This window comes from Ambystoma mexicanum, chromosome 2p (assembly GCF_040938575.1).
Source record: "Ambystoma mexicanum isolate Mex_15411 chromosome 2p, UKY_AmexF1_1, whole genome shotgun sequence".
Classification (NCBI taxonomy): domain Eukaryota; kingdom Metazoa; phylum Chordata; class Amphibia; order Caudata; family Ambystomatidae; genus Ambystoma; species Ambystoma mexicanum.
Genome location: NC_090923.1, coordinates 26,206,143 through 26,228,496, shown reverse-complemented (window position 1 = coordinate 26,228,496; position 22,354 = coordinate 26,206,143). Strand labels below are relative to the sequence as shown.

The 22,354-nt window shown below is 49.5% G+C and overlaps 1 protein-coding gene across 1 annotated transcript in view; it reads left to right on the top strand.

Moving 5' to 3' along the window:
• The window catches only part of STAB1 (stabilin 1), a 1,160,316-nt gene that overhangs the window by 753,336 nt on the left and 384,626 nt on the right, over positions 1 to 22,354 (top strand). The window contains exon 48 of the mRNA XM_069643183.1: positions 19,905 to 20,051. Coding sequence (XP_069499284.1) covers positions 19,905 to 20,051 — 147 coding nt within the window. The remainder of the gene's footprint in view (positions 1 to 19,904; positions 20,052 to 22,354) is intronic.

The following is a 22,354-nucleotide window of genomic DNA, read 5'->3' as shown; positions in this document are numbered from 1 at the left end:
TTTGGATTCCCATTGCGGCTAGTTTACCAAGCTCTTCCGTCTTTATCCTCCTTTCCATGGAAGCTAGTTTATCAAGCTCTTCCGTCTTTGGGGATGTCCATGGAGGCTAGTTTACCAAGCTCTTCCGTTTTTTGTGGATGTCCATGGAGGCTAGTTTACCAAGCTCTTCCGTCTTTATCCTCTTTTCCATGGATGCTAGTTGCCCAAGCTCTTCTATCTTTGTGGATTTCCGTGCAGGCTAGTTTACCAAGCTCTTCCGTCTTTGTGGATTTCCGTGGAGGCTAGTTTACCAAGCTCTTCCGTCTTTGTGGATTTCCATGAAGGCTAGTTTACTAAGCTCTTCCGTCTTTGGGGATTTCCGTGGAGGCTAGTTTACCAAGCTCTTCCGTCTTTATCCTCTTTTCCATGGATGCTAGTTGCCCAAGCTCTTCCGTCTTTGTGGAATTCCATGGAAGCTAGTTTACCAAGCTCGTCCGTCTTTGGGGAGTTCCGTGAAGGCTAGTTTACCAAGCTCTTCCGTCTTTATCCTCCTTTCTATGGAGGCTAGTTTACCAAGCTCTTCTATCTTTGTGGATTTCCGTGTAGGCTAGTTTACCAAGCTCTTCCGTCTTTGTGGATTTCCGTGGAGGCTAGTTTACCAAGCTCTTCCGTCTTTGTGGATTTCCATGGAGGCTAGTTTACCAAGCTCTTCCGTCTTTGGGGATTTCCATGGAGGCTAGTTTACCAAGCTCTTCCATCTTTGGGGATTTCCTTGGAGGCTAGTTGTCCAAGCTCTTCCGTCTTTATCCTCATTTCTATGGAGGCTAGTTTACCAAGTTCTTCCGTCTTTGTGGATTTCCATGCAGGCTAGTTTACCAAGCTCTTCCGTCTTTATCCTCTTTTCCATGGATGCTAGTTGCCCAAGCTCTTCCGTCTTTGTGGAATTCCATGGAGGCTAGTTTACCAAGCTCGTCCGTCTTTGGGGAGTTCTGTGAAGGCTAGTTTACCAAGCTCTTCTGACTTTATCTTCCTTTCTATGGAGGCTAGTTCAACAAGCTCTTCCATCTTTGTGGATTTCCGTGCAGGCTAGTTTACCAAGCTCTTCCGTCTTTGTGGATTTCCGTGGAGGCTAGTTTATCAAGCTCTTCCGTCTTTGTGGATTTCCATGGAGGCTAGTTTACCAAGCTCTTCCATCTTTGGGGATTTCCCTGGAGGCTAGTTTACCAAGCTCTTCCATCTTTGGGGATTTCCTTGGAGGCTAGTTGACCAAGCTCTTCCGTCTTTATCCTCTTTTCCATGGCGGCTAGTTTACCAAGCTCTTCCGTCTTTGTGGATTTCCGTGCAGGCTAGATTACCAAGCTCTTCCGTCTTTGTGGATTTCCGTGGAGGCTGGTTTACCAAGCTCTTCCGTCTTTGTGGATTTCCGTGCAGGCTAGTTTACGAAGCTCTTCCGTCTTTGTGGATTTCCGTGGAGGCTAGTTTAACAAGCTCTTCCGTCTTTTTGGATTTCCAGTGTTTGAACACAAATCTCGCACTCGTCGCCAGAGCCATTTTTTATCACAAGATTGCCATTGTATGTGGATTTCAAATGTTTTGTGACATCTTTGATCAATGTCACTGTTTACTGACATACATGTATGCTTTACTAAATTTTATCTGCCCTGTCTCAGTGACCAGAATTGTGATACCTTTGTCCAGGTGCTCATCATGTGAATGCGCATGACCATAGCTCTGTTGCATGAGTTTGGAAGCCAATGGTCCAGATTTAAAACTGTTCTCTGACGTCCAGCGTATGCTGTAGATGATTTATTGCTGAGATAGTGGGGGGGGGCAATATTGACTTTCAGGATCCTGCTACTTCTACCAGTCCATACTTTTATGTTTACCTCAATCTGCAAATCTTCATACCAATCTATCTTGCACTTTGTAGAGTCGCTCAGTTATAGCTGATGGATGTCGAAGATGCTGTGTCTGTTTCTTGTTTCAGTGTAGGCATTAAAAAGGATGCACGAGACTTCGCGAGAGGAGGTGGTTTTCGTGACGCTCATCACATGGAGTGCTCGGTGGACATGGGTGCACGATGAGTTGGATGTGGTAGGATCATTCGGGGTGGTGGAGACTGGCTGAGAGGGGTAGGGGAGGTTGGATGCGTGTGCACTTTGAGTGTCGGGTGAGAGGGTCACGTCGATGGGGGCAAGGAAGAGTAGGCGGCCAGTAGTAGGTATGTGAGAGACGAGATGGGTAGGCTCAGGGGCGATTGGGAGGGTGGAGAGGGGTCCACGTGAGGAGTGGGGGGTTAGGCAGGAAGTTTCTGGTTCGAGTCTGGAGGGCGCTGGGGGATTTGGTGTACTGGGTGAGAAGTCAAGTCCCTTTAGGATTGCTGAGGCCGAGGCAAGGACTGGAATAACATATTTCTCCAGCATGGGGTCTGGTATGGATTCACATGCTCATGAATATTCCCCGTCGTCAGGCTGGGAATCCTCAGTAAAGAAAAAATCAGTATCAGTTTCGTTTCTGATCTGTCTTTTTTCTTTTGAGAACTGCTGCTTATTTCTTTTGTCATTAGAGCGCAAACTGCGTCGCATGCACCTGGGCTCTTTGGAAGAGGCTGGTCGTCCGACGTTACGTCAGTAGACTTGCGAGGAGGCATTAGCACAGTGCCACAGACCTGTTGCGTTGTACTACTGTTATGTGGTGCAGCAAAGGATGGAAGTACAGCAGAGCCACATGTTGGGGCTGAGGTGATCATCACTATCGGAGAAGTCTGAACTTCATATTGTTTATCACATTTATCAGATGGCTCATCATGTTTACATTGACACGGGGAGTGGGATGGGGCGTCATGGAGGGTGTCCGTTTGGAATGGGCTAGGCTGCACAGTAGCAGTGTCAGTAATAAGCTGTCTTGTCGAAGACTCGACTACTGACTCAGGACACACACTCTCACTGGGCCCTCTCGAGTGGCCAGCATAAACCGGAGAGTCTGAATTTAATTGCAAGATAGAAGACACACATGCACTTACTGTGGTTTCCTTGTTGTAATGTCGCTCCGCTTCATTCGTCAACTGTATGCCTTCGGCAGCATCAAGAGGTGGAACAGGTATGCGAGACGGTTCCGAGGATTCCGCCGAGAGCCATGAGCGTTCGGAGTCGTTACAAGCAGACTCACGCGCACGCTTCCTTTGAGCTCGAGTCTTTATGGCAGCACTCGTAGATTTACCTATCGCCGAGGGCATTGTATCCTCGGCTGCGAGATGGTATGTGCGGGGAGCAGGGGAGGCCACAGGAAGAAAGAAGAGGGATTCAACCGGATTCCGTTGACTTTCGTGAGGCGGCCCCGGCGCGCCAAACAGCCGCACAACAGCCAGTAGACTTTACTCCACCGGGCTTAACGCCGCAAGGGTAGACTGGCCCGATTTTGTGGGCAGGGAATGTCACGTGAGCAGTCACGTGACTTGCACTGAGCTCCGCCCCCTCCTGGGAGCGAGTGTTTGCCGTGCGCGAGTTCAAGGGAACTCCCAGCGCTAATTTCCAAAGCACAAAGTAAAGCGTTCGTTTTCCAACTGGAGATACTTCTCTATGCTGGAGAAGTCTGCGCCGTGCTGCTGGACTGGCCCGATTTTGTGGGCAGGGAATGTCACGTGAGCAGTCACGTGACTTGCACTGAGCTCCGCCCCCTCCTGGGAGCGAGTGTTTGCCGTGCGCGAGTTCAAGGGAACTCCCAGCGCTAATTTCCAAAGCACAAAGTAAAGCGTTCGTTTTCCAACTGGAGATACTTCTCTATGGTGTTCATTACTGAAAGTGCATTAAGTAGAACACTAAGAACTACTGAAGAAACACTATTAGCACTCCTGAAATCTAAATTAAAACTATTTAAATGGGGTTTTCAAACATATTTAACCTAACCTGCAAAATGAATATTTGAATCACTTAAAAGAAGTAGTGAAGCTAAGTAATATTTAAACTATCCCCGGAGAAGGTCAGTAACCGGACAAGCTCTACATAAATTGTGGTGTAACTGTGCTAAAAAACATTGCGCAAGTCACCAGAAGAACCTGGTCCAAAAAACAAACACTGGCCTCCTTCAGTTTCACTGTGAAAGTCACTGTGGCGCCTCTTTAGGAGTGCAAAACTCTGTCAATGGCTACCTCACTTCTGACGCTGTGCTGCTTACTGTGAGTACTTACATGGAAGCAAAAACCGGAACGCGCCTCGACCAGCTGCCTGGATACTGCGTATACTGAAGTGGAGCAACACCAGAGACCCTCGCCTGGGATTCTAACGGAGGATCTATCTTCAGAGTGCCTCACAGGAACGCAACGCAGAGCCTCAGTCTAATCACGGAGAGCAATGTTTGAAAACATATAATTATCCCTCCTCCTGAATACAATCCCAGGACGCGTTAGACTGAAAGGGAAATCTGCTCAACTAGCATAGCTAAGGTTACGTTCCCCACTTGACCACTACAGCACAAACAGACTAAGAAAGTAAAGGCTTGGCAGAAAGTCATTGCACAGATGCTGCAGAACTAAAATTAAAAAGGAAATTATTCTACTTTACCTATTTAAAATCTAATTAAAACCAATTTTAAAAGAACAGTTACATTTGAATACACAGCAACAAAACTTAACCCTGGTTGAATTGAAGAACTCTAATCTTTTCTGTTTGCAGATTCAGTCTTTATCTTAATCTTCTTTGAGCATATCATAGACGAAATCTTTCTTCTCAGGAAACTCTTCAGCCCTAAACTCAGGACTCAAAACAAACAGGACCTACTCCAAGGACAGTTCTAAATGAAAGGCAGTTCAGAATGTCCTGCCTGACCCTTTGTTCCTCCTTCATCCAATCAGGAGTCTAGGTCCTTTAATGCCATTTTGGTTTGGGATAACCCCAGCACTCTGGATTGCCCATGTTAAGGCCCAAGTCCAGGAAACCGCCAATATAATAATACTGTATAAAATGATCATGCAAATGTAAATGTATTCACTGCCTACATCTACCAGGAAACCTGGCAATTGCATATCTGGGACATTAAAAAAGGCTCATGTCCTCAAATAGGAAGGATGTTGCGCAGAAATGCAAGAGATCTGGTTGAAACAGGCACAGAGTAATGTGCATGTCCCTTGGCTCAGGTATGCAGCCACATGCACCACAAATCCCTTTATATACATGTATCTAACCGCTTTCTGCATTTTAACATGATTTACATGCTAAATATCGCTTACATCCACCACCAGGTTGGGGGGATGGTGTAGGACAAATTAAGTATACACGGTGGCCGGATAGTGCATCATTTCTCTCCTTGCATAGCCTTCCCAAAATGTGCAGGTCCACCTTTTGAAAAAGCTGGTTAATTCATTTAGTTGAATAGTGCATCTCTGAAAAGCGCCAGATTTGCTGTGAGGTGGTTCCATGCGCTTTTGTAGTTTGCATCTTGTTGTATCTTTGGGTCTTCCATTTTAACCTCTTTTCACCGACTTATCACAGATAACATGCTTTCTGCGGAGAGCTAACATTTGTTAGAAACTTGATTTTATGTATGTCTATTGTTTCGTATTGCAGTGATATGCTCTCTTATGACCCCTGCACGGTGCTCAATTGCTTATGCATATCTGAGGATTTGTCTTGAGTAACAGGTTTTCATGTTTGGTAGAGCTCAGCTTCTCTTTGGGAATGGGAGGTTTCAATGAAGGAAATGTGTTCGAAGGCTAAATCATCCAAACTTTGTTAAGGATTTGGGAGGCAAATATTTGGGGGAGGTGGGTAATCATGATAATTAAGGTGCAGGGAGGAAAGGCGGTTGCCGGGGGTTGGGGGTTCTCCCCCACATATCTTGATGGCCAAATCTCCGCAATCAAATCGCATAGTATCTTCTCTTCAGCTCTACGTGTAGATGAGGATAAGTTAAATCAGTTCCAGAGCTCGCAATGCCGACTCCTGTCTTTCTTCTATCAGAAAATCCAGTGGTGAAGCTTATGATTCATTCTCTGTGCAGCTTTCACGTGCTTCACTCTGGCCTTGGGCCAGCATTTCTGGGCAGTCGTGCTGGTGAAGTTTGCACTGCTGAGTTCAAAGTTCAAACATCACATAATATCATCATTCCAAGCATATCACAGTTGCAGAATCAGATTAAATAAATGTCAGGGGATTCCACGGGGCAACCTATCAATCTCTTTGAGAACTTGTTTTCTCCCATTGTTAGGAATTTGGGGTAATGCCAAAGAGATCAGCCCCATACAATACAGTGGTTTCAATTTGGGCTCAGTTCCCATGATGTGAAGCAAATTGCTGGGATGCCTTACTCTGCAGGGACATCGCGAGATCATACTTTTTCAACTCATTCCTCTATTTGCAGCTATCAGTGAATTTGATGCCCTTTGCCAAGGCAACAACCCCTTCCATCTCCTCTGGCCCCAGAAGGATCTGTGGGAGAAATGTTCTGTAACCCTTGTCTAAGACCCTCACACTTGCAGAACCCATTGACCTTCTCTGTCGGGGATAGTGGACCCCCATGTGTTCTCATTGCATGCAAAGAGTAGGTCACTTACCTACATTCCATTCAGTTTCGGGGTGTCTGCAGCACTGGTGCACTTGTTTCTTAACCTTTGTTAGGGTGGGTTCTCTCACCCCTATATTCAGGGGAACAGATAAACGAAGCCACAGCAAGTCAACATGGTTTCCCATCAGCATTTCCTGGCTCACCTGCTGGTAGCCGTGGTGGAGCAACAGAAAACAACTCTCAAGGAGAGTATAGATAGTATCAGACATTTAACATTCATTAAGAGATTGCACACACAAAGTTGTTATGAGGATAACACATGTTTCCTGTGGTTGTGATACTACCAGTTAGGGTCACCAAAGCGTCCTATGTTCGGCAGATCATGTGGATGGCAGATCATGTGGATGGCAGATCTGGTGATCTGTATCATGCGAAGCCTTTGAATCCCAATCCACTCCACTGGGAAAAAAACAATGTGAAGACAATAGTTCAGGCGACCGTAAAAGACAAATAGTAAAATAGTGTCAAACTATGAGTCACTGCGTTCATAGCAATACAAGTATTGCTCTATCAATGCACCCGGTACATAAATATGTCAACATTATTAAGCGCGGTGCACCCTGCTCCCCCAATCTAAAGCCCCTCAGATACCAAGTACAACCCATTACTTAATAGCTAAGTTCACTGTACTGTCAAGTGTCAGCTGTTGGTCTGTGCAAAGTTATAGAAAAGTGTGCCACATGTCTCAAATGTTTTTTCTCGCCATTTCTCAGACTATCTATCCTCCTTTCCATGGAAGCTAGTTTACCAATCTCTTCCATCTTTGGGGATTTCCATGGAGGCTAGTTTACCAAGCTCTTCCGTCTTTGTGGATTTCCATGGAGGCTAGTTTACCAAGCTCCTCCGTTTTTTGTGGATTTCCATGGAGGCTAGTTTACCAAGCTCATCCGTCTTTATCCTCTTTTCCATGGATGCTAGTTGCCCAAGCACTTCAGTCTTTGTGGAATTCCATGGAGGCTAGAGTACCAAGCTCGTCCGTCTTTGGGGATTTCCATGAAGGCTAGTTTACCAAGCTCTTCCATCTTTATCCTCCTTTCTATGGAGGCTAGTTTACCAAGCTCTTCCGTCTATCTGGATTTCCGTGCAGGCTAGTTTACCAAGCTCTTCCGTCTTTTTGGATTCCCATTGCGGCTAGTTTACCAAGCTCTTCCGTCTTTATCCTCCTTTCCATGGAAGCTAGTTTATCAAGCTCTTCCGTCTTTGGGGATGTCCATGGAGGCTAGTTTACCAAGCTCTTCCGTTTTTTGTGGATGTCCATGGAGGCTAGTTTACCAAGCTCTTCCGTCTTTATCCTCTTTTCCATGGATGCTAGTTGCCCAAGCTCTTCTATCTTTGTGGATTTCCGTGCAGGCTAGTTTACCAAGCTCTTCCGTCTTTGTGGATTTCCGTGGAGGCTAGTTTACCAAGCTCTTCCGTCTTTGTGGATTTCCATGAAGGCTAGTTTACTAAGCTCTTCCGTCTTTGGGGATTTCCGTGGAGGCTAGTTTACCAAGCTCTTCCGTCTTTATCCTCTTTTCCATGGATGCTAGTTGCCCAAGCTCTTCCGTCTTTGTGGAATTCCATGGAAGCTAGTTTACCAAGCTCGTCCGTCTTTGGGGAGTTCCGTGAAGGCTAGTTTACCAAGCTCTTCCGTCTTTATCCTCCTTTCTATGGAGGCTAGTTTACCAAGCTCTTCTATCTTTGTGGATTTCCGTGTAGGCTAGTTTACCAAGCTCTTCCGTCTTTGTGGATTTCCGTGGAGGCTAGTTTACCAAGCTCTTCCGTCTTTGTGGATTTCCATAGAGGCTAGTTTACCAAGCTCTTCCGTCTTTGGGGATTTCCATGGAGGCTAGTTTACCAAGCTCTTCCATCTTTGGGGATTTCCTTGGAGGCTAGTTGTCCAAGCTCTTCCGTCTTTATCCTCATTTCTATGGAGGCTAGTTTACCAAGTTCTTCCGTCTTTGTGGATTTCCATGCAGGCTAGTTTACCAAGCTCTTCCGTCTTTATCCTCTTTTCCATGGATGCTAGTTGCCCAAGCTCTTCCGTCTTTGTGGAATTCCATGGAGGCTAGTTTACCAAGCTCGTCCGTCTTTGGGGAGTTCTGTGAAGGCTAGTTTACCAAGCTCTTCTGACTTTATCTTCCTTTCTATGGAGGCTAGTTCAACAAGCTCTTCCATCTTTGTGGATTTCCGTGCAGGCTAGTTTACCAAGCTCTTCCGTCTTTGTGGATTTCCGTGGAGGCTAGTTTATCAAGCTCTTCCGTCTTTGTGGATTTCCATGGAGGCTAGTTTACCAAGCTCTTCCATCTTTGGGGATTTCCCTGGAGGCTAGTTTACCAAGCTCTTCCATCTTTGGGGATTTCCTTGGAGGCTAGTTGACCAAGCTCTTCCGTCTTTATCCTCTTTTCCATGGCGGCTAGTTTACCAAGCTCTTCCGTCTTTGTGGATTTCCGTGCAGGCTAGATTACCAAGCTCTTCCGTCTTTGTGGATTTCCGTGGAGGCTGGTTTACCAAGCTCTTCCGTCTTTGTGGATTTCCGTGCAGGCTAGTTTACGAAGCTCTTCCGTCTTTGTGGATTTCCGTGGAGGCTAGTTTAACAAGCTCTTCCGTCTTTTTGGATTTCCAGTGTTTGAACACAAATCTCGCACTCGTCGCCAGAGCCATTTTTTATCACAAGATTGCCATTGTATGTGGATTTCAAATGTTTTGTGACATCTTTGATCAATGTCACTGTTTACTGACATACATGTATGCTTTACTAAATTTTATCTGGCCTGTCTCAGTGACCAGAATTGTGATACCTTTGTCCAGGTGCTCATCATGTGAATGCGCATGACCATAGCTCTGTTGCATGAGTTTGGAAGCCAATGGTCCAGATTTAAAACTGTTCTCTGACGTCCAGCGTATGCTGTAGATGATTTATTGCTGAGATAGTGGGGGGGGGCAATATTGACTTTCAGGATCCTGCTACTTCTACCAGTCCATACTTTTATGTTTACCTCAATCTGCAAATCTTCATACCAATCTATCTTGCACTTTGTAGAGTCGCTCAGTTATAGCTGATGGATGTCGAAGATGCTGTGTCTGTTTCTTGTTTCAGTGTAGGCATTAAAAAGGATGCACGAGACTTCGCGAGAGGAGGTGGTTTTCGTGACGCTCATCACATGGAGTGCTCGGTGGACATGGGTGCACGATGAGTTGGATGTGGTAGGATCATTCGGGGTGGTGGAGACTGGCTGAGAGGGGTAGGGGAGGTTGGATGCGTGTGCACTTTGAGTGTCGGGTGAGAGGGTCACGTCGATGGGGGCAAGGAAGAGTAGGCGGCCAGTAGTAGGTATGTGAGAGACGAGATGGGTAGGCTCAGGGGCGATTGGGAGGGTGGAGAGGGGTCCACGTGAGGAGTGGGGGGTTAGGCAGGAAGTTTCTGGTTCGAGTCTGGAGGGCGCTGGGGGATTTGGTGTACTGGGTGAGAAGTCAAGTCCCTTTAGGATTGCTGAGGCCGAGGCAAGGACTGGAATAACATATTTCTCCAGCATGGGGTCTGGTATGGATTCACATGCTCATGAATATTCCCCGTCGTCAGGCTGGGAATCCTCAGTAAAGAAAAAATCAGTATCAGTTTCGTTTCTGATCTGTCTTTCGTATTAGTAACCAATCACTGACCTCTGCGTCATACTGACCACAGCCAATGACTGCCCTCTACCTAAGCCCCGCCTATGGCAGCCATCTTCAGATTTTTACCGCACGTTCAAGTGTTGGGATCCTCGTGCTATTGCTCTCGAGCGTTAGTGCTATTTTCTCACGTTTTTTCTCAAAAAACTTCTATTTTTCGGTCAAAAGAGCCTCAAGCTCCACCGTTTCTTCATCCGATCTACGGGGACCCGTGTCGGATTCGTCTACGCCCCTCAAGGGTGAAGATTTTGTCGAGCCACGCTTTTGGAGGACTCCAGAAGTTTCTCAGGCCCATCTCGGACATGGCCCAGGAGAAGGGAAGCTCGACGCCCGGAAAGCTGTTCAGGGTCTGCCCTGGATGCCAGCTTCAGAATGTCTTTAAGGAGGACGAACACTCCCTTTGTCTTTACTGCCTACATGAGGACAAGATGCACGTGGAGAAGGACTGTGCGTTTTGCGGCAATATGTCGGAGCGGACCATGAAGGACCGCCATCAACGTCTCGCCAACTGGCTGGAAGCGAAGAGTCCGTCAGGCGAGAAGAAGAAGAAGAAGTCCGAGCGGTCTTCTAAGACCTTTGAGGACGCCCCGGCGACGGGGGTCCAACACAATGCCAAGCACCGCAAGTCCGCTGGCACCGGGAGCGCCGAACGGTCAGGCTCTACGGGCGCCAGGCAGGGCGCATCCTCCCCGGCACCATCAACACGAGCCAACGCTCTGGTTTGGGTAAGAGGAAGGCCGAGCACCCGGCGAAGCTCCTGGAGAGATCCCGGTCGAGCTCGAAGGCCCCATCGGAGGGGGAGCGAGGCAGTGACCCTCCCCCCAAGGAGAAGGCAGTGAGCGCACCTAGGGTGGTGAAAGCCTTAATCCATCCGGCCAAGGCCTCTATCGAGACAGTCGCGGCGGCCCTGGCTCAGCCTGTGGAGGCTACACCAGTGGTGGCGACCTCGGGGCTCAGAGTCTCCCTGCCACTGCGGAGGGAGTCTTCTTTTATGCCCATCGACAGGACCCCCGTGAAACCTCCGATGGAGAAGAAAAAAGGGGGGCAGGAGGTCGTAGTGGATTCGGCCTCGACCTCTGAGGAAGAGCTGATTGAAGTCTTAAGCCACGGCGTTGGCGTGGAAGAAGACCAGCCCGCCGGGAGGGACCCCGACGTAGGAGACGACGATAACGTCGAGGGTGCCGACGGGGCCCCTAACCGCCCGTCGGACTCCCCTCAACCAGTGCTGCAAGACAACTTGGCGGCCATTTTGTTAGCTATACAGTCCTTAGGCTCGGAGATAAGGACGAGACTGCCGTTACCACCAGCGGAGGAACCGCTCCCGACGGGGGACCCGGAGCCAGGCCCTTCTGGGAGCCCTCCCCCTAAGAGAAGAAGGATTCATCCTCCACCTCCTTTTCAGCCATCGCGCACGACTCGTGGGGATGATACGGGGACTGACACGGCCGCGACGGGTACGGACGATGAGGTTTACGACGAGGATCTGCCGTCGTCACCTCCCACCCAGGCTTCCCCGCCCAACGAGATTGGATCGTTTCACTCCATGATCGCCAGGGCATCCAAGCTTTTCCAGCTCTGCCCGGAAGAGAAGAAGAAGGAAGGTTTTCTTTATCAACGGCGAGGCCAAGAGGAAGACGGTACTCTCTGTACCTCTACTGGACGATATTTGGGATGAGGGCCTCGCCCTCCTCAAGAACCCCTCCACGACGCCGGCTAGAAGGGATCGGTACGAGAAGAAGTACCGGGTCCCGGACGCGGCCCCCTTGTGCCTTCGGGCACAGCCGACCCCGGACTCGGTCGTCTCCGCGGCGGCCAGGAAGAAAGCGGGGGGGGGGGCGTGGCCTCTACGTTGACCTCCCCGCCGGACGACGAGGGAAAAAAATTAGATACGATGGGACGCAGAGTCATCTCGTCTGCAGCGACGACGATTAAGGCGGCCAACGCCTTGGCTATCGTAGCCCGCTACGACAGGGAGTTGTGGTTCAAACTGGGCCCCCTTCTGGACTTCCTACCGGACGACAAGAGGGCTGAAGCCCTAGAGAACTTGCAGGAAGGAGAGGTGGCGTCGGACCACGCCATCACGATTGCGACGGACATCGCTGACACTGGATTTCGCCAGTTGGGCAACGGCGTGTGCCTTAGGCGGCGTGGATGGCTCAAGGCTACGGACTTCCGTCAGGACGTGCAGACCAGAGTCTTGGACATGCCGTTCGACGGAAACAACCTGTTCGGGAAAACAGTGGACGATTCCCTTCAAGCCATCAAGGCAGACACAGAGACGGCCCGGGCTCTTGGGGTTCTCCAGCAACGGCGGCCGCCCTTTCGGAGCGGCGGAGGCAAACAGGGTGCCTCCAAAGGTTCCGGCGGCGGATTTTCCACCTACCGTCAAGCGGCCCGTTCGTCGTCGCAGGAAGCTTACAGGGGACGAGGCAAGTCAGGCGGACTCCGCCGTCGTCGCCAAGGAGGACAAGGCGGCAAAGCCTCGTCGAAGCAGGACTGAACCGGCCGTGGGGTCGGGCCCCCACCGAAGCACCCCGGTGGGAGGCAGGCTGGCGAGCTTCGTCAGCGTGTGGGAGTCCATCTCCACCGACCGTTGGGTGCTGGAAGCCCTAGCTCAAGGTCACGTGCTCGAGTTTCTAAAGAGGTGCCCGTGCGTCCCCCCTGTGGCCAGGAAAGAACATCACGTCCCTCAACTTCTCTTGGAGGTAAAGGCGATGCTCAAGAAGGGCGCCATCGAGCTCGTCCCAAAGAGGCTTCGGGGCTCCGGAGTTTACTCAAGATACTTCCTCGTGAAGAAGAAGACGGGAGGATGGCGTCCCATCCTGGACCTACGACGACTGAACAAATTCATCAAGGCACAGAAGTTCCGGATGGTCACCCTCCAACATGTCCTGGGTCAGCTGGAGGAGGGTGATTTCCTGTCGTCGTTGGATTTGGAGGATGCCTACTTCCATATTCCCATCCTAAAGGGACACCAAAGGTTTCTCAGGTTCGTGGTCCAAGGGCGTCACTACCAGTTCAGAGCCCTTCCCTTCGGACTGAGGTCGGCACCCAGGGTGTTCACCAAGTGCCTCGCACCGGTGGTGGCGCAGCTGCGCCGAGAGGGGATCCACGTCTACCCCTACCTGGACGACTGGCTCATCCGAGCGAAGACGAAGGAGCTCGCCGTGGAGCACACAGCAAGGACCGTCCAACTTCTCATGGACCTGGGATTCTCCATAAACTACGCCAAGTCCCACCTGGTGCCCGCGCAAGACGCACTGTTTCTGGGAGCGAAGCTCGACACAGTGTCGCTTCTGGCCTCTCCGTCGGAGGAAAGGATGAGGGCCATCTTGGGCAAGGTGCAGCGGATGCTGGTTGGGACACGGCCAGAGTGAGGTCCATCAAGTCCCTCCTCGGAATGATGTCTTCTTGCATTTACCTCATCCGCCTGTGCAGGCTCCGGATGCGCCCGTTGCAGGAGTTCCTGGACGCGCGCTGGATCCAGACGACGGCAGCTTCGAGGAGAGGATCACACTCGACGAGAGTTTCCGATGAGCGATCCGGTGGTGGGGCACCCGCGCGCATCTGGCGGCGGGCATGGACTTCCAGACCCCCGGCCACCAGGAGACAGTGACCACGGATGCCTCCCTGGAAGGGTGGGGAGCGCACACCGAAAATCTGCACGCGAGAGGCCTTTGGCTCCCGACGGAGAAGTCCTTCCATATCAACGTCCTGGAGCAGTGTTTTGGGCCCTCAGGTCCTTTCTTCCGTCCCTCAAGGGCAAGGTGGTGAGGATCTTCACCGACAACACCACCACCATGTTCTACATCAGGAAACAGGGCAGAACCAGGTCCCCATCCCTGTCCAGGGAGGCGCAGGATCTATGGCATTGGGCCGTCGCCCAAGGGATGTTTCTGGTGCCGTTTCATCTAGCAGGGATAAAAAACACCATCGCCGACTCACTCAGCAGGGAGCTGCGCTCGTGCCACGAGTGGGAACTACGACAGGATCTAGTGGACCGCCTCTTCCGACGGTGGGGCACACCCCAGATCGATCTGTTCGCGACGGCGACGAACTCCAAGTGCCAGAGGTTCGCCAGCAGGTTTCCCCAGCCGAGGAGCATGGGCGATGCTTTCTCGTTCCCCTGGGAGGGCCTGTTTCTATACGCGTTCCCTCCATTGCCATTGCTGATCCGGCTCATCAACCAGCTCAAGAGGTCACGGTGCAGGATGATACTCGTCGCACCTGCGTGGCCGAGGCAGATATGGTTCCCGGACCTTCTGGACTTTTCAGCGTCCCCGTCAATCAAGCTGCCAGTGGACGCGGATCTTCTCTCCAGAGAAGGAGGCGCCATCCTCCATCACGACCTGAAGTCGCTGAACTTGCAGGCCTGGCTCCTGCAGCGTTAGAGTTTGGAGGATACGACATACCGGCTGACTGCAGAGAGGTTCTTGCAAGGGCCAGGGCGTCCTCAACTCTTAAATGCTACGGACACAAATGGAAGAGGTTCTCTGTCTGGTGCCACGCACAGAAGATTAACCCTCTACGTATTACGGCTCCCCAAGTACTGCCGTACCTACTGACGCTGGCCAAAGCTGAACTGGCGCACGCGTCCATCAAGATTTATCTTGCTGCGATCTCCCGATACACCAGAACCACGGGGCGGACGTCTTTGTGGTCTCATCGTCTGGTGAAAGAGTTCATGAAGGGACTGTTCAGATCGTTCCCGCCTGTGAAGGCTCCGGCCCCGGCGTGGGAGCTCAACGTGGTGCTGACCAAGCTCATGGGACCTCCGTTGGAGCCTCTGCACTCGGCTCTGTTGAAGTTCTTGTCGTGGAAAACAGCGTTTCTTGTGGCCATCACCTCCGCACGACGGGTGGGAGAGATCCAGGCCCTTTCCTGCAAGTCCCCGTACTTGACTTTTCACGACACGAGGTTAGTGCTCAGGAGGCACCCCTCCTTCAAGCCCAAGGTGCCGTCGGAATTTCACCTCAACGAACCCTTGGTGTTGCCTGTTTTCTTCCCGTCGCCTTCGTCGCCGGCTGAAAGGACTTTGCACTCGCTGGATGTGGCTAGAGCGCTGAAGTTCTACGTGGACCGCACAAAGTGCTTTCGGAAGACGTCACAACTCTTTGTGAACTTTGGACCTGTCAATCAGGGGAAGGCTCTCTCGAAGACTTCCATTTCCAGATGGCTCTCCGGCTGTATCATGTACTGTCATCGGTTGGCAAACCGACCGATGTCTGGCCGTCCGAGAGCCCATTCCACCAGAGCGATGGCAGCTACCACGGCATTCCTATCTGGTGTGCCCTTGCTGGACATCTGCAGGGCTGCTACGTGGAGGTCGACGCACACCTTCACGAAATTCTACTGCGTCGATCGGGATTCCAGGGAGGAGTCCAGGGTCGGCCAAGCAGTGCTGCGCAACCTGTTCGCCTAAGGTGAGCCTGGTGAGGAGGTAAGAATTGCTTAATGTTGAGTTTGATGTAATGCTTAATGTTGAGCCTTTGCCACCTCCCGTGGTTGTGCATGTGTGTACTGCTATGTATTCTTTATTCATGAGCATGTGAATCCATGCCAGATCCCATGCTGGAGAAGGAACAAGTTACTTACCTGTAACTGTTGTTCTCCAGCATGGGTCTGGCATGGATTCACATGCGAATCCTCCCGCCTACCCCTCTGCGGCTCTTCACTTGGTCATACTGCCACTTCACGTGCTACCAAATCTGAAGATGGCTGCCAGAGGCGGGGCTTAGGTAGAGGGCAGTCATTGGCTGTGGTCAGTATGACTCAGAGGTCAGTGATTGGTTACTAATACGAAAGACAGATCAGAAACGAAACTGATACTGATTTTTTCTTTACCGAGGATTCCCAGCCTGACGACGGGGAATGTTCATGAGCATGTGAATCCATGCCAGACCCCATGCTGGAGAACAACAGTTACAGGTAAGTAACTTGTTCCTAATGGAGAATGCAGAGGAATGCTCTCCTGGTAGGATGGTAAGAGGAATGGTGTTTGGTGTATGTCTTTCTCCTTTCTACTCTATGCTTTCCATGCTGCCCTCTCTCCAAAGGTTTTTTTGCATTTGTATTATTCTTTATTCTGCAGTGGCCATCAAAGAGTATAGAACAGTTACATATCCGTAGAAATACTTTTTTTGGACCACTCATGAAATACACAGAGAATCTTGTACCCTTACAGAACATGCTCTGTGGGGGGGTGTGCCATTTATGCACATGGTCTGTGGGAGGCGTGCCATTTATGCACATGGTCTGTGGAGGTGTGCCATTTATGCACACGGTCTGTGGGAGGCGTGCCATTTATGCACAAGGTCTGTTGGAGGCGTGTCATTCATGCACAAGGTCTGTGGGAGACAAGCCATTTATGCACATGGTCTATGAGAGACGTGCCATTTATGCACAAGGTATGTTGGAGGCGTGCCATTCATGAACAAGGTCTGTGGGAGACAAGCCATTTATGCACATGGTCTATGAGAGGCGTGCCATTTATACACATGGTCTGTGGGACCAGTGCCATTTATGCACATGCTCTGTGGGAAGCGTGCCATATATGCACAAGGTTTCAAAAGATATTTTCGGGGCTTAATTGCAAGTTGCTCAGGTAGGCGACTCCTTACAATCCCTGTCAATTGGCCAGAGAAATCATTACTTGATTCATTGAGTTCCCAAAATGTCGCGGGTCACTGGATTTGGACGGAAAATAAGCCCTAACCGTCCATAAATAAACTCACAAAAAAGAGATGACTCCAGGACTCAGCACCAGTTGAAGGTTAAACGATTTAATGTACAATCAAAAAATGAATGAAAGAGTTAGCCCTCTCCTTGGTGATTACACATGTTTCGGCTCACCTGAGCCTTTATTAAATCAGGGCCGATGGTGACACGCAAAAGTCCATATGACTGTTGTCAGATGAATAGTAACTGGGACAAATCTCCAAATACAAAATTCCTGCTGCTCTGATTCAAACGCGTCGGCTGCCAAGGTCTGTGGGAGGCGTGCCATTTATGCACAAGATCTGTGGGAGGCGTACCATTTATGCACATGGTCTGTTGGAGGGGTGCCATTTATGCACAAAGACAGTGGGAGGCGTGCCATGTATGCACAAGGTCTGTGGGAGGCGTGCCATGTATGCACATGTTCTGTGGGAAGTGTGCCCTTTAGGCACATGGTCTGTGGGAGGTGTACTATTTATGCACAAGGACAGTGGGAGGCGTGCCATTCATGCACAAGGTCTGTGGTAGGTGTGTCACTTATGCACATGTTCTTTGGGAGGCATGCCATTTATGCACATGGTCTGTGGGAGGTGTGGGAGGCATGCCATTTATGCACAAGGTCTGTGAGATGCGTGTAATTTATGCACAAGGACAGTGGGAGGCGTGCCATTTATGCACATAGACTGTGGGAGGCGTTCCATTTATTCACATGGTCTGTGGGAGGTGTTCCATGTATGCACAAGGTCTGTTGGAGGCGTGCCATTTATGCACAAGTTCTGTAGGAGGCATGCCATGTATGCACATGGTCTCTGGGAGGCATGTCATTTATGCACAAGGTCTGTGGGAGGCAGCGGAGTAACTTTGCTGAAAATGTTGGGGGGACATCACATCTAAAGGAAAGGTGCCCCTGCCAAATGAATGGAGACAAGATGATGTGCCACTAAAGTTGGGGGGGACAAACACCCTTGTTCCCCCCTAAAAGTACACCGATGGTGGGAGGCATGCCATTTACACATATAGTCTGTGGGAGGCATGCTATTTATGTACATGGTCTGCAGGAGGTGTTCCATGTATGCACAAGGTCTATGGGAGGTGTGCCATTTATGCACATGGTCTGTGGGAGGCCTGCCCTTTATGCACAATGTCTGTTGGAGGCGTGCCATGTATGCGCAATGTCTGTTGGAGGCGTGCCATTTATGCACATGGTCTGTGGGAGGCGTGCCATTTATGCGCAAGGTCTGTAGGAGGCATGACAGTTATGCACATGGTCTGTGGGAGGTGTGCCATTTATGCACATGGTCTGCGGGAGGCATGCCATTTATTCACAAGGTCTGTGGGAGGCGTGCCATTTATGTACATGGTCTATGGGAAGTGTTCCATTTATGCACATGGTCTGTGGGAAGCGTGCCATTTATGCGCAAGGTCTGTAGGAGGCATGACAGTTATGCACATGGTCTGTGGGAGGTGTGCCATTTATGCACATGGTCTGCGGGAGGCATGCCATTTATTCACAAGGTCTGTGGGAGGCGTGCCATTTATGCACATGGTCTGTGGGAGGCGTGCTATTTATGCATGTGTATTGATGTTGTACGATTATAAATCTACAGTGACCTTCTATATTATAATGAAAATCCTTAGCATTAGCAGAACAGAGCAGCATCAAATGCAGCATTCAGCCATGCCCTGCCCCTTGACCTTTCTGCTACCAGTCCAATCAAGCAGAAGTGGCTATGTTTGTGTTACAGTTATGGAATTTGGTCCTTCCTCCTTGATTCTTTTGTATTTTTGTTTATTTGTAACGCGTACTATCCAGCCCGAGGGCATCTGTATTATGCTATTACAATGCTTAGTGATATTGAACCTTTAATGAGATATTATTTTAATTGTAAGAATGCTGCATTTATATTTGTGATGAGGTGTATTCTTGTAAAAGGTTCTTGTATAGCACAAGTCATCATTTGGTCTTTCTCGTGCATGAAAAGTTCAGTGAAATGAATGTCAATTCTCTCTGACTTGCTCTGCTTAACTTCTGCTTCATGCACAGAACACTTGGGGATGTCCACTCCCACTCCCAGAATGCAGAATTCTCTTACCTGCCTTTATATATAATTGAAATACCACTTCAGGTATCCCACTCCAGTTGCAAGAATGCGTCCATCTCTTGCTTGGATTAGTTTAGTTCTCATACATGCAACACCTTGTGATTTGCACTCCAGCTCCCGGACTTTAATGTTCCCTTGCCTTGCTTAGTTGTGTTCTATTGTTTTGCATCACCCACCTTTGGGCGAACCTTTCACCCCTCTGGGGCCCCCAGTGTCCGTGCAGTGTAGTCTTCACTGAGTTGGGGTCTGGATTCCCACTGTCCCAGTGGCTTGTGCTTCAGTCCATCTCAGCTAGAAGATGCTTGGGAGCAGGTGCCCCCATATCCCATAAGCCTCACTGTGTGCAGTTCATGGGGTTGCAAGAGTTGAACAGGTGCAAACATTCGGTTACATGGGGATGGAGGCCTTAGACAGGTGCATATAGTTTGGAATTACATAGGAGAGCAAACATCTTTGCCCTCCTCTGTGCTGCAAGGTTTTCTTTTATGTCTGAATGGAAATTCTGAAACTCATTTAAAGTTAAGTAGAATGTGGTAAGCGATACAGAGACAGAATTAACACAAATACTGCTGCAGTAATTGCGTGCGTGTGTGTGTCTGTGGCTGTGTCTGTGTGTCTGCGTGTTAGCATGCTGAGGAACTTGTAGGGGACTGCAGTCCTTTAAAGATGCCATTTTTTGCAGAATAAGCTTTAAATGTTTTTTTTTAAGTTCATACAGCTCCATGTCTTCTAAAGTGACAGGAAGGATTGTGTCAGCACACTAGGGCCATCTTTTCATCCATAGGATGGCCTGCGGCAGCAGTCACAGCGCATCACTTGTTACCTGTATAGAACTGGCCCTGCTGATTTCTGTAGAAATGTAATGATATATTCTCTGTGTCCTTGGCTCTTCTACAGTACAGAGAATGGACTGGCCAGGGCCTGATCAGAGACCTGGTCCTCTATCACACCGTGGGATGTCGTCAATTGCTGCTCAGCGACCTTCAGACACGAAGCTCCATCACAACCCTGATGGGAAGGAACCTCAGCATTTCTGTCAAAGAGGTAATATCTCTGTGATGATTAATATGAATACAGAGTATGGTACGCACATTGCAGTCGCTAAACAAGGGAAGGGACACTGTCCCCGCTTTATCTTCTTGTGTGTCTCTTATTCAGCGCCTCTGTCCTACAGTTTGCCAAGACAAGGACCTAGGTCCCTTTAACACAGATAGAGGGTTATTCATGCAATTCCTCCTTGCTGAGCGCCACAGAGTGCTATTTTCTGAAGGGGGCACAATGTATTTAGGATATTTGTCAAGTGGTTACAGTGAAATTTAAGTATCCTGTTTATGATACGTAGTGCCTCGAAACACGTGTGTACAGGCGCGTTACAAATGACTTATCATATCATGAACAGTAAACTTGGATAAAAGCTGTAATATATTTGGATTTCCTGCAAAGGAAGTGGGGAATTTTATTTCCAGTCTCAAACCTGGCCACTTTTTAGAGCTGAGGCGTTTCTTTGACATGCAGGAGTTCAGGGTGTTTTTTAGTTGGCTTGAGCAGTAGCCCAAGTTTAACAGCTTGCTTCTGAAGAGCAACATAGCAGAAGCGCTCTTCATCACGCTCATTTGCGAAGTCCAACCATCATCTTCTGAGCTTGTCTGACTCAAGGCCTTCCTGTTTTACCACTCTTCATCACGCTCCTCTGGTAAGTCCAACCATCATCTTCTGAGCTTGTCTGACTCAAGGCATTCTTGTCCTACCGCTCTTCATCATGCTCATCTCGTAAGTCCAACCATCATCTTCTGAGCTTGTCTGACTCAAGGCCTTTCTGCCCTACCGCTCTTCATCACGCTCATCTGGTAAGTCCAACCATCATCTTCTGAGCTTGTCGGACTCAAGACCTTCCTGTCCTACCGCTATTCATCACGTTCCTCTGGTATGTTCAATCATCATCTTCTGAGCTTGTCTGACTCAAGGCCTTCCTGTCCTACTGCTCTTCATCACGCTCATATCGTAAGTCCAACCATCATCTTCTGAGCTTGTCTGACTCAAGGCCTTCCTGCCCTACCGCTCTTCATCACACTCCTCTGGTAAATCCAACCATCATCTTCTAAGCTTGTCTGACTCAAGGCCTTCCTGTCCTACCGCTCTTCTTCACGCTCATCTGGTAAGTTCAACCATGATCTTCTGAGGTTGTCTGACTGAAGGCCTTCCTGTCCTACCGCTCTTCATCACGCTCATCTGGTAAGTCCAGCCATCATCTTCTGAGCTTGTCTGACTCAAGGCCTTCCTGTCCTACGGCTCTTCATCACGCTCATCTGGTAAGTCCAACCATCATCTTCTGAGCTTGTCTGACTCAAGGCCTTCCTGTTCTACGGCTCTTCATCACGCTCATCTGGTAAGTCCAACCATCATCTTCTGAGCTTGTCTCACTCAAGGCTTTCCTGTCCTACCGCTCTTCATCACGCTCATCTGGTAAGTCCAACCATCATCTTCTGAGCTTGTCTGACTCAAGGCCTTCCTGCCCTACTCCCAGAGTTTCATTCAATCGGAACGGGAATACATCTTAGAAAGAAAACGAGAGGTTGCTTCGATAAGAGGGGGTTCTACTGGCTACTTCAAGCTGGGCTCCACACTTTTCACATTCAGGAATTTCAGAGCCTGCATGTGCACATTTCATCCTCCCTCACATCAGCCTAATGCAGGTGTCCTCAACCAATGGATTTCCAGATGTTTTGGACCTCGACTCCCATGACCGCACACCATTGACTATGCTGACTAAAGCTGATGGGAGTTGTCGTCATAAAACTCTGTAAAGTAAAATGATACACGTCACTGGCCTAGCACCAACCTCTACACCTTTTCCCTTTCCTTTTCTTCTTTTTGGGGGAAGATTAGCTCTTAAAAGGTACTGGCTGCTCTGAAGGCAGTGCCCCTCCCAAATACAGCAAGGGCAGCGGCATTCAATTGTTTAAAGCTACCCTACAGAGATTCCTCACAGCGTCTATTTCTAGGGCAGGCCAACACACACGCACACATACACACACACCCATACATTATACAATAGGCACATCATTTTCATCGAAGAACCCCTTGTGGGTTGCAGACTTTCTGATAATACCAAACCGGTCCTTTCTCCGAGATTTTGAAAAGGTCTGAGAGGGGAAGGGATGATGGGCATAGGAAATGGGCAGGGATGGGCCAGATTTAATGCCGTTTGCCAGTATCCCGCCGGCAATTCTGGTGGGATACCTGCAAACTGCCTGTAATGTTTCCGCTGCCTGACATCCCGGAATTACTGGGATATTACAGGCAGCGGAAAGGGCGGTAAATCTGCAGTTCATGGAGTCCCATAGAAG